Source organism: Trichosurus vulpecula, chromosome 5 (genome assembly GCF_011100635.1).
Source record: "Trichosurus vulpecula isolate mTriVul1 chromosome 5, mTriVul1.pri, whole genome shotgun sequence".
NCBI classification, from domain to species: domain Eukaryota; kingdom Metazoa; phylum Chordata; class Mammalia; order Diprotodontia; family Phalangeridae; genus Trichosurus; species Trichosurus vulpecula.
This window is the reverse complement of record NC_050577.1, coordinates 161,509,406-161,521,504: the sequence shown is the minus strand read 5'-3', so window position 1 is coordinate 161,521,504 and position 12,099 is coordinate 161,509,406. Positions and strand designations below refer to the sequence as shown.

The window sequence follows — 12,099 nt, the reverse complement described above, 5'->3', positions numbered from 1 at the left end:
TTCCCCTTTATACCTTTTTTGTTCACTGTAGTAAAAATTCCTTCAATAAAGCACCCAGGTGTTTAGAGACATAAGGTCATTTGAAAAGATTTGAGAAAATTGGCTAGGTAAGTCTTACATTAAAAGTTTTGTTTTTGTTTTTGTAAAGGAAATTAAAAATTAGAAGAAAAAGAAAACATTTATTGTAAACCTTTAAGTTTTAAAAGAATTTTTAGACTACGAATGAAAGCTGAAGGAGAAGAGGCAAGGTGTGTGTGTGTATGTGTGTGTGTGTGTGTGTGTATGTGTATGTGTGTGTGTGTTGGGGGGTGAGGGGAGAACAGAACAGCTCTGTGCATTTCTGATCTCAGAAACCCAGTAGACAGACTTAAATTACCTTTAAACATTAGGAAAATAAGCCAAAAACAAAGCTATGCTGCACCTTTCCTGCACTGTCTAACGTTTCCATCTAGATCAAAACAACTAGATAAACCTCCATTTCAGTAGTTGTAAAGGCCCAAATATATGAATATATGTGTGTTTGTGTGAGTACATGCAAACATATATACATACATGTATGTATGTATATTTGCATACATGGATATATCTATACATGCCTAGTTGATTCGAATAGATACAAACCTAGATCTATTTGAAGGATGAAAGTTGGATATATAAAATTTTCACTATGGATAGTGATGAATTTTGCCAAATTTCTCCAATGCCTCAATAACAATAATTCTAAGGTTTTAGAAACCTCACTGGCTGGTAGTAAATATGATTTTTATAACATGTAAAATATATTGTTGAGGGAAATTAATACCTTTCCCCCCTTTCTTTTCAGTGTCCAAGCAGAACATATGATCCATTGATTAAATCAACCAGAGACTTTCCAGATGATGTCATTAGCTTTATAAAACGGCATCCTGTGATGTATAAATCTGTGTACCCTGTGGCTGGAGGACCTACTTTTACTAGAATTAACGTGGATTACAGATTGACACAGATTGTGGTAGATCACGTTATTGCAGAAGATGGCCAATATGATGTAATGTTTCTAGGAACAGGTAAGTTGGAAGTTTAATTTTAGTGTCTTTAAAAACACAAAAAATAGTTAAGAAAGGATTTTCCTCGGCCTGAAATACCTCTAATGAGCATTACCCTATTTCTCATTTGACCTAAAAGGACTGTGAAAAACATTCAGTATGACTCGGTAGCAATATCATACCATTGTTAAATTCATCTTCATCCTCAGAACTTCAATGCATATGTCTGATTAATTATTAATTGGAAAGAGATATGGAAAGTACGATGTATATACTAAAAAGGTTGCCTATTTACTGAATGTTCATGAACTTAAAGAATTCAAATATTGTTCCATAAAAGTGTGGATTGAAAGGCTGAATCTGAAAACAGAATAAATTTAAAGCATATAATTCAAATATTAGTAAATTCCAGGTGAATGTACTATGGCTCAGAACAAATAAAATAAAAAATGGAAATAAAATTAGAGAAGGCCCAGATTTCTAAAGAAGTGAAATTTCAGGATAGCTAAATTGTAAAGTCTAATAATTTTTCTTATTTGAATTTAAATTAACAAAAGATATATATAAAGTTGTGTTACATAAAAATCTCCTGACTCTTTAAGCCTCACTCCCGAGTTTAATATTCCAAAACATTCTGCAGCCACCAGGTGGAGCTACATAGTTTTAACTGAGACAGTTAACAGTAATAGGAAACTCACTGTACTGGACACACATGTCCTTGTAGTTACATTTATGAAGGAGGATATAAAACGATATTTCTAAGATCCGTTGACCAACTTCATTAAAATATCAATAAAAGTGAAAAACAAAACTAGAGAAGTTTGCCCAGTTCAAGGTCACTATAGCACAGCACCTGTGAATGTATTAGCACACAGTTTATTTACCAACCTACCCTTTTGCTGTCTTCCTGAAATAAAGAATAACACATGGAATTGTTATGAAAGGTCATCTGTACATTTCTGTTTTAATCTTTTCAAAGATAAGCTTTCATTTTATTTTTTATCCTCATTATCTTTTTTGCAAGGTAAACTCAATCATTTCAAGGGAGGGGAAATGCAATCCATTTCCTAGCAGCAGCAGCAAATGCACATAGCTTAAGTGAATTGCAGTTGTGCATTCTCGCACTTCCAAAGTAGATTCTAGAGAAGGCACAGTGATACAGTGAGTAGAGTGTCAGAGTTAGCCTGAAAGGACTCTGATGTTTCCTACCTATGGGAGCTTGGATAAATCAGTAAAGTTGTCTGGGCCTCAGTTTCCTCCTCTGAAAATGAAGCGTGTGAAACAGATGGCCTCTTTGGACCCCTTTGGCTCCCAACCTATAATCTGTTTCCTTCTTTGTTAGCGTAGGTGTCATTGAATTTTTGTGTCATGATAATGGTTTAGAGTAAAAATTATTAGCAAATCAATCCTGAATTTTACCATTAAAAAGAATGAATAATAAATATTACATTTTAAAAGTGTTCCTATATGGGGTCATCTTGTTAATGAATACATCCCAAGAGGCATTGTTGTTCTGTGTTCCATCCTTTATGGTATATATGAGAAAAGTTCAAGTTTCTCAAATATGTACAATCATATTGTCAAGAACCCTGAAAGTTTCATGTCTTTCAACATTTCCTGCATGTGTGTATTATTTTTGGGAGCAACAGACAACTTCCAATACATTGGCAGGGAAAGAATTGTATGCATCATTTCTCATATATTCTATTTGTTTTGTCTGGATTCTTTGAAGATATTTACAGAAAAGTTATGTGATCAGTAGGAAGACAGAAATGTGTTAATACTTAAGGTAGAGGGTAGGAAAAAGGAGATTCGTAAATGATATATTTTGTTTTAGATATTGGAACTGTACTAAAAGTTGTCAGCATTGCAAAGGAGAAGTGGGATATGGAAGAGGTAGTATTGGAGGAGTTGCAGGTGTTCAAGGTAAGATGCAAACTCATAAGTCCTAGACACTGTCATCCATTCTGTCTTACCACCCACCCCCAGAGGGAGACTTTGAAACGTCTCCCCTCCCTCCAAAGACAACTTATGGGAGCCAATTCCTATTGAAACTTAGAAAAGGAGTATCCTTCCTGTGTGCCATACCATGGAATCAGGAGCTTCTAGGGATGCCTCTTTTTTACATTCTTGAGAATACAATCAAGGCCACAGGTGTCATGTCAGTTTAAAGCCTAAACTCTCTTTAGCTTTCCAGACGCTCTTCTAAAATATAAATTATACTTTTGCATTTTTCTTAATTGCAATGGAGTAAATTGTAGGAGGGTTTGTAAATCATTCATCCTCCTCTTCCCTAGGGGAAAAATATATGTGTGTGTCCGTGTGTGTGTGTGTGTATAGAAAATATGTGTGTGTGACACTCACATATTGTTCAATCATTCAATCATATGTGACTATGACCCTGTGAACCATAGCACATCAGGGCCTTCTGTTTTCTACTATCTTCCAAAGTCACATATCCACATATACATATATATGGAATGACGGGTGTGTATGTATACACGTATGTATATTCATACACATATGTATATATGTGAAGACTAAGTTATAACAGTTAGCATTAACATATACTTCATTTATTCTTCTAAACACGGTAGGCTGCCATATATCTTTAGGAATTTTATAATTCCATTATTGTTGACCCTTACCTCAGTAGTGGAATTGAATCTTAAAAACCAATTCCAAATTGTTTCTGTGTTATTGTTAGTCCCACCAGATTTTTAATTTATTTTTTCTCTTAAGGAAAGATTAAAAATAGATTTATCTAATTTTCTTATGCTGAGAGACTACATAAGAGCAAATCTTTAGAAATATAGCATTCTTTCATCATCTAAATGTGTTTGCTATTCTTCCTTGAACCTATAGTACTTTCTGTGGATATGTTTATTTTTTTAAAATGGCTGTTTCCACATAAACCTATAACACTTCTTGAAAGGGCCAAACCCCCTTCTATGAAGGGCTTAAATTAATTAACATTTTGAGTTCCAAAGGACCAGATTTATATTTTGATAAAACAGTGGTGAAAAAGTTAATAAGTCTTAGACTTCTTATCTTGCCTCAACCAAAAAAATCAAAATCTTTAAGTGGTTCCTAAGAGGTCATAAATGTCATTTATGACCATTTGCTAAGGGGGACATATAGGAAATGAAATATAATAAAATGGCCAAACTTGAAGAGTTTAATAGGTAATAACAAGTAATTTATGAGGATATTTGTTTATACAATCTTAAAATATGTGAAAAACAGTTAAGGAAAGTAGTTTTGGAGGAGAAAAGTCTTAAAGAAAGTGGTAAAATTTTTAAAAGTTAAACATTTTCTTATATGATCACAGTAAAATAGTTTTACTTATAGGATTTTTTAAAAAATATAATTCTAATAGTAAAAATTATACATATGAAGGGAACAAAAAAAAACAACAACCCTGAAACATTTAGCCAATCTCTGCTTTTCCACGTTAATAGATTATTTGGATTTTGAAGTTTAGTCCATTAATTAATTAATAGGTATTTGACATCATATTGATTAGCTGAAAGTGGGGGAAAACATAATAATAAGTGTCTTCATCAGTCCCTACCTTCTTTTTTTTTTTTCAGAATCCATCATTTATCTTGAATATGGAGATGTCTTTGAAGCAAGTAAGTTCCATGTTTATTTTATTGAGGAGATAAATTTTTTTTTGAAGCAAAGACTGATATTTTTGAAATATTGAGATGCCTTCGTACATAGTAGGCAATGAAGTTTGGTTGAATGAAGGTAAAAAAATCAATGCATTTGAAAGTGATGAATAAGATTTTAATATGTAGTATCTTTCTCTTTTATCCAATTATGAACTATTGTTTACCCAAATTTTAGCAGAAATTCTACATTTTAGAAATAAGAAAAAAAGAAAATTTCCCTTCCCATTTGCCCTTGAAATAGAGGCCTTGAAAAATTCCTTAGGTCCCATTGACCTCTGTAGGGGTCAGTGACAATCCCTGACTCCACAGGGATTATCTTATGATCTTTGAAACCCAGTACTTACTGCCTACTTCTCTGGAATGCTACTCTAGGCTTTAGTTGATTCAAGTGAGGCAAAATGGTTTTAACTATTTTTACTCTAGTCTCTTAAATGATCATGACTCTAGGGTCAGAGTTAGGATAATGCTGGTGTGGTCTTGACCTGTCTTAGCTGGTCCAAAACAAATGAATGCTATTAATAAGTACACATTGATTATTTCTCCAGGCTCTGACTCTGAGTTCAACCCAGAGAGGAAAACTGGTCCCTCTAGCTCAAGAAAATCATCACACACATGTGCCATATATACACCATTAACCAGATAGGCAATTAGCCACCATCCTCCTGTGATAGTTTTGTAATGCAACTATGATGGGTATGCCGGTGCTTATTTCTAGGATAATTGGCCCAGATTAAAGCATTCTCTATTTATAAAGAATAAGTATGTTAATTTTCACAACTCACAGAAGTCATATCAAGATATTATGCTCAGATTCCTCTACTTCCTTGAAGGTTTCCATTTTTATTTGATATTCTTCAGTCTTAGCCCAGAACTCTAACATCCTCTTATTATTACACAATCCCCAAGAGAGATCAACACTCCAATAGCTAATGAAGTGATTTGTTAATTCCATGGACTAAGTTTATAAAGCTCTCTGTGATCCTTTTACATGGAAGTAACCATGTAAGGGAAAAGATACTTCTCATCATTAGATTTGCCTATGGCATCCGTACTCGACATAACCTACCAATGTACATTTTCAACTATCAAGGAAAAATTTGACATCTTAATTCCTCCAGTCTAGCAGCTGGTTTTTGACCTTCTTAAATTTCTGCCAATGTTACATTAGCTCCACAGAATGCTGTCCCTGTACTACCATAGACATCCTGCCAACCACCCGGTCTGCCAGAGTTGAAAGTGATTGACTGTTTTTTTCTCTCTTCCTTGTGTTTCTTCACAAGTGTTTTATAATGGGCAGGAAGCCCTATGAACCAGAGCAATGTTTAGGCCAATGAGTGTGGTGTTTGGTAGGGGGGAAGGAAAATTCTTAAGAATGGCCTGAAAGATGCTTCTAATTCATTTGCTTTGCCTGATTTGCAGCAACAATTGTACATTGGTTCCCGAGATGGATTGGTTCAGCTCTCTCTGCACAGATGTGATACGTATGGGAAGGCCTGTGCAGACTGTTGCCTTGCCAGAGATCCCTACTGTGCTTGGGATGGAAATGCATGTTCTCGATATGCACCAACTTCCAAAAGGTAAGAGACTTAAAAGGTTCATTTAAACTCCCTCTTCATGAGGAGCAACTTCCAAAATTCTGGACTTAGTTTCTTAGAGAGCAGATATGGTTGAAATATAGCATATTCCAATGGTCTATTTAGAAAGCTAAATCTAAATCTATACACACACACATTTCTATATTCTATATAATTACATATGTGTTATATATAGGGGTGTGCACATACATGTGTATATACACACATGCATATGCATATATATATATACACACCCTTTTAGGTTTTTACTTTAAATGGACTAACAATTTAGTTACACATCAGTAAAATAATTCTGACAATTCTGCTTTTTTATACTTTTTTCACTGTATAGCTAACAATGAAAATCATTTATTTCTCTTGACATCTTTCTGAATACATAGAACATATGTATTCACAAAAACTTTCTAAATGTTGACATATTTATAAATATATAGATATATACATTTCTACACATGCATATGCATGAAATAATATAAAATAATATCATTTACATTTAAGGACTAAATATTTAAACTCTTTTTTTGCACCTAGGGAGAATACTATCAAATAGCTTTTGATCTATATTGAGTTTCCCTTTGTAAATGTGTTTATTTTTCTGTTTGATCATTTATTTGTAATTATCCAATGTTCTGGAGACCCTCAATTTATTTAGAAAATGTTTTCTTTCTTTCTCTCTTTCCCTTTCTTCCTTCCTTTCTTCCTTCTTTCTTTCCTTTTTCCTGGATCTTTCTGTCTGACCAAGATAGAAAAGCAAGGTTTACTCATAGGTCCAATCCCACTACCAATTAATTTTGGGACTCTGAGCTGTACCCTTTCCTACCTAAGGTAGTTTGCCCCTCTCTAGGTAACGTAAAGGTCCCACCACCACTGTTTGAGGCTTATCAGATTGATGTTCAAGTCAGTGCAAATATCCTATACCCTCTTGGCTTAGCCTACTGCAGCTAAGAACCCTTGAGCTCAAGAGATTGGCCAGCACCAGCCTCCTCAGTAGATAGGATTACAAGGTTATTACCACCATACCTAGAAAAAAAATGTTAACATTTTGCTTAATGAAAAGGCAAAGGTTATTTTCTTCAAAGTCATTTTTTAATTGAATCAATTTAGGTGATATGTGCAAATTTTGTAAAATAACCTGAAAGTCATGTGTCAGAGCTATTTTGTGGGAAAAAATTTGTAATTGTTTGTGATTTTTAAAATTTTTATCTATTTTTTGTACTGTACACTGGATATTGGTGTTGCCACCATTTGTCCATGTTTTTCTGGGTAGCAAAAAAGCAATAGCAACAAAGAAGACAAGAACAGAGTTCTTAAGGGATGGCTAATGATCTCCATTTAATCTCTGATCTCAAATATCCAAATGTAATGAGGCTGGGTAGTTATTCCAATTAAGAGATGAAGGTAGATATGTAAATAAAATTGATTATGGTTAGTAGGCAAATATAAGATTATTACAGTTTTCCGGAAGTGAAAGAACAAGAATGCTTTTTGACCAGTAACAAATGATGAATTGATCATAGCTTACAAAAATCAAGGTTTAAAAACATTCTTGACTTTGCGACTAGTCCATATTTTCCCTTCCAATTTTTCACAAGACTGTGTCATTCGAATATGATTTTTTTTGACTTCTCCAACATTGTGCCCATAGTAAGCAAATGGTAAAATGTTTGAGTCTTGCCCAAGGATTACAACCCAATCAATGCCATCCTGGTAAAGGATCCAGGATTTTGCAAAAAGTTGAACTGAGATATATATGGTCTCGAAGTAGAGTTCTGGGCCTGGAGTCCGGTGGGCCTGCATTTAAAATCTTGCTTCTGACACTGACTATCTGGGTGAATCTGTAAATCATTTAACATTTTTGAGCCTTAGTTTCCTCATCAGTCTATCTTACAGGGTAGTTGTGAAGTTCAAAAGAAAAAAAATAAGCCCCTTTGCAAACTCTGAAGCATTACATAGATATCAGCTACTACTACTGCTCCTACTACCAGAGAAGGGGAGAATAGTGAATAAACATACATGTAGAATTAACTATGGGCCAGACATCATGCTAAGCATGACAAAAAGTGTCTAATTTTGTTCCTCACAACAACCCTAGGCGATAGGTGCTATTATTATCCCCATATATAGTTAAGAAAACTGAGACCAAAAGAAGTTAAATGACTTGCCCAGAATCATCCAGCTAGTAAATGTCTTAGGCCAGATTTGATCTCAGGTCTTCCTGACTTAAGGTCCAGTATTGTATCCACTGTGTCACCTAGCTGCTTCTTACTACCCATAGCCTAGTATTTTCATACGAGTTTGCAAAGTCCTTTGCCTATATTATCTCATTTGATTCTTAAAGAAACCCTTTGAGGTAGGTGCTATTCTTGCCCCCATTTTTCTGACTGAAGAACTTGAGAGATTAAATGACCTGCTCAGTGTCACTCAGTTAATAAGTATCTGATGTGGGAATTCTCGCGTCTTCCTAATTCAGGCCTAATACTCTATCCACTGTGCCACCTAATAGCCTATTATTATGATTACCACAACTCCTCCTTCTCCTTTTCTTCTTCTCCTGCTTTTCCTCTTCCTCCTGCTTCTCCTGCTTTTCCTCTTACTACTACTATGACTACGACTATGATTACTATAGTCTGACAAAATTAAGCAGTCAAAAGAAATGGGAAGATCTTCCATTGGTTTAAAATAAATGTAGATGTGTATTTGTCCCTCACCTCATTGATGAAAGTATCAAACAAAGCTTGTTATCAAATCTAGTTCAGAAGAAGAAATGAGAAAATCATTGGCTATGTAAATAATTGTTCAGTCAAATTTAGTTCTCTCAAAGGGATTCCTTTCCTTCTGAGCATGTCTTAAACACATAGTTCCATGAGAATATAGAGAGGAAGATCTGCTTTCTCGTATCTGTTTTATAATGCAGTTACCTTTATATTCACAACTGACACAATCTAAGTAGCCAAAGAAAAGAACAAGGAAGCATGTGACAATGATATGGAACACCATTTTGTATTAGTTGATATTCAGAAGTAGAATTCTAGTTTTTAGACACTCGTGGCCATCTATGTTCAAGTTTTAACAGGTGGCAGCAGCCCTGCTCCACATTTCTGTCTCCTCTGCATTAGACATGGTTGTGTTCTAATTAGTTACTGCTGATTTTTTAAAAATATTTTAATTCACTTTCCATAGGCGAGCTAGGCGGCAAGATGTAAAATATGGGGACCCCATTACTCAATGCTGGGACGTAGAAGACAGTAAGTTTCTTATATGTATTCATTAATAAGGCTTTTTGTGGTTTTCTCCCTTTAAAACCTAAGCATGCATTTTCTATTCATTTTTATTCAGAAACATAGACTATCAATTTATAATAAATGCCTTTTACATAATACTACACAGTAATATATTTTACATAAAATGTGTTCCTAAAAAGATGTAGTAATTAACTTGTTGAAGGTCAAATCATATATGACATGAACTCACAGAGCTAAATTTATAAAGATATTGGATAAAGAGGTAAAGGGTCTTCTAAACTATAAAGCACTCAGGAGTGTAACTTATTTTAAGAAAGAGATATTCCAGTGAATCACTTTGAAAGTAAGGAACACTTTAGTAATCATTCTTTATTTATCTGTTCTGCATTTTTAATTTTTTTCTCTATCAGTTTTTCCTATACTGTGCCAATTTGCAATTAAAAGATTTGAAGTTTTTTTGTTAGACATAATTACATGTACCCCAAAACTAACAGGACTGAGCAAACTTAAGGGAGGAACCAAAGGGGCAAAAACAAAGCTTTGGATGAGTTCTTAGAAACATGGTTTCAGAGGCTCTGATAACTCTTGGTCCATGATTCAGCAGATATTTTTCAAACATGTATGATATACACAGCATTTCCAGCAGTGTTTTGAGGGCTGTGAGTTCCTACTTCCTTAAAGCAGTTCTAAACCATTGTGTGCTCATTTGGTGTTACAAACCTTTCAGCTGAATGTTAGACTATTTAGTCAGAGAGGAAAGTTAAAAAATAATCTGAAGGATGTCACAAGGTGAGTATAATTAATTCAGTTAACGAACATGTATTAAACATTTCCTATCTATTTTCTACTAGGTGCTGAGTATATACAAAGATGAAAAGTGATAATATACGTTCTACTTTGAAGGAGTTATACTTTAATGATTTATGAGACATGTACAGATAATCATAATACATGCTAAATATGAATAAATGAATAAGAGAGATTCAATGGAGTGATATATGAATTTGGAGGAAGGAATAATAATTTCTAGCCAAAAGAATCAGATAAGGCTTCATGGAAGTGGTGGCACCTAAGTTGGGCCTTTAAGGCAAAAAAATTTTCAGTATGTGAGGCAGGGGAAAAATTATCCCAGTAATGGAGGAAGTGGGGGTGGGGATGTATAAAAAGAGGCATCCAATGGAAAGACAGTATCTCAAGAGGGAAGGGATGGTCAATAGAGTGAAAAGCAGCGGATATATCAAGAAGAATAAAGTCTGAGAAGAAATCTTGGAGAGAATAGTTTCTATAGAGTAACGGGGAGGGAAGTGGGATTACAGTGGAATATGGGAGTAACTTTATGGCAAAGAAATGGAAACAGAAAGCAGAAAATTATTTTTTCCCCTAGAAGTTGGGCACCCAAGAGGAGACAGGAGACAGCACAATAACTTGAGGGAGAAATGCCGTTCCTAATTCATAACTGCAACTTAGGTTATCTTAAGTCCCCAAGCAAGATTTTAAAATAAAATGTAATGATTATATATTTTCTTTAAAGGGACATAGCTTAAGCATTTTGCTGTGCAAAATGTTTTTTTTCATATCTGAGAAAGAAAAATTTCACTTAAAATTACTTTTAAATTAAATTAAGTATATTAACTTATAGTTTATCCTCGTTTAATATCAAATGCAATTTTATACCGTTATAAGTTAGGAAGAAATCAGATAGCCTATCTGTATGTGAATGCTATGTGTAAAATACAGACATGGCAAGGGGAATGTCATTAAGAACAGAGTTAAATTCTGGTTTATCTTTAAATCAAAATGAGCACGTGCCCTAGGATACTAGTTACATTGCCTGAATTAAGGAAGGGAATTTAGTCAAGCAGTTCATCATTTCAAACAAACGATTGGTCTGACAGAATTTTCCACTTGCAAAATTTTCCATTAAGTTGAATGAATTGATGAAATAAATTTAATTTAATCTTTCCTTGCATCCTTGAATCTGCCATAAGACAACCAAAACAGATTATTAGAATATTTCTTCACTTCATCATAATTAGTGTAATCCTTTTGATGTTATAACACCCTTTTCCCACAGGGCTTCAGTGATTACTGTATTAAATGCCCTCATGTTTTTGATGAGCTTTCTCTTTTCCATCATAAATGGCATCGTGAGACTCAAGAAATGTTTTTTGTAACTGTAGAAAATGTAGAATATGATATTTTGTTGACTGTGATAGACCACAGCTTTCAAATAGAAGCCATTCATTGGGAGCTAGAAAAGGAGTAATTTATGGGTACATACCATATGCTTGAAAACTCTAACAGTAAATTAATGAAAAAGAAAAGAAACCATTGCAAGAAATAACCCAATGGATTTTTACATATCCTTGAGAATTTCTTAATAATTCTGTGTGCTGAATGTTCTTAACCATTCTTAGTTCCTTAGTCTTCTGCCTAATGTTCGAAGTAGGCTACTTTGCTGAATAGACATCTGAAATTTTTACTCAAAAATTATATGTACCTATTCAGGCCCATCTGGCCCAGCAGCAGTCATTTTCCATTTGATCAAATGTGAACTCTA

The 12,099-nt window shown here is 34.2% G+C and overlaps 1 protein-coding gene across 1 annotated transcript in view; it reads left to right on the top strand.

Annotated features, from left to right (window-relative positions):
- Nucleotides 1-12,099, top strand: part of SEMA3D (semaphorin 3D) — a 140,726-nt gene that overhangs the window by 115,580 nt on the left and 13,047 nt on the right. Inside the window, exons 11-15 of the mRNA XM_036758346.1 lie at nucleotides 824-1,046; nucleotides 2,863-2,951; nucleotides 4,619-4,660; nucleotides 6,122-6,279; nucleotides 9,478-9,542. Of these exons, the coding sequence (XP_036614241.1) occupies nucleotides 824-1,046; nucleotides 2,863-2,951; nucleotides 4,619-4,660; nucleotides 6,122-6,279; nucleotides 9,478-9,542 (577 nt within the window). The remainder of the gene's footprint in view (nucleotides 1-823; nucleotides 1,047-2,862; nucleotides 2,952-4,618; nucleotides 4,661-6,121; nucleotides 6,280-9,477; nucleotides 9,543-12,099) is intronic.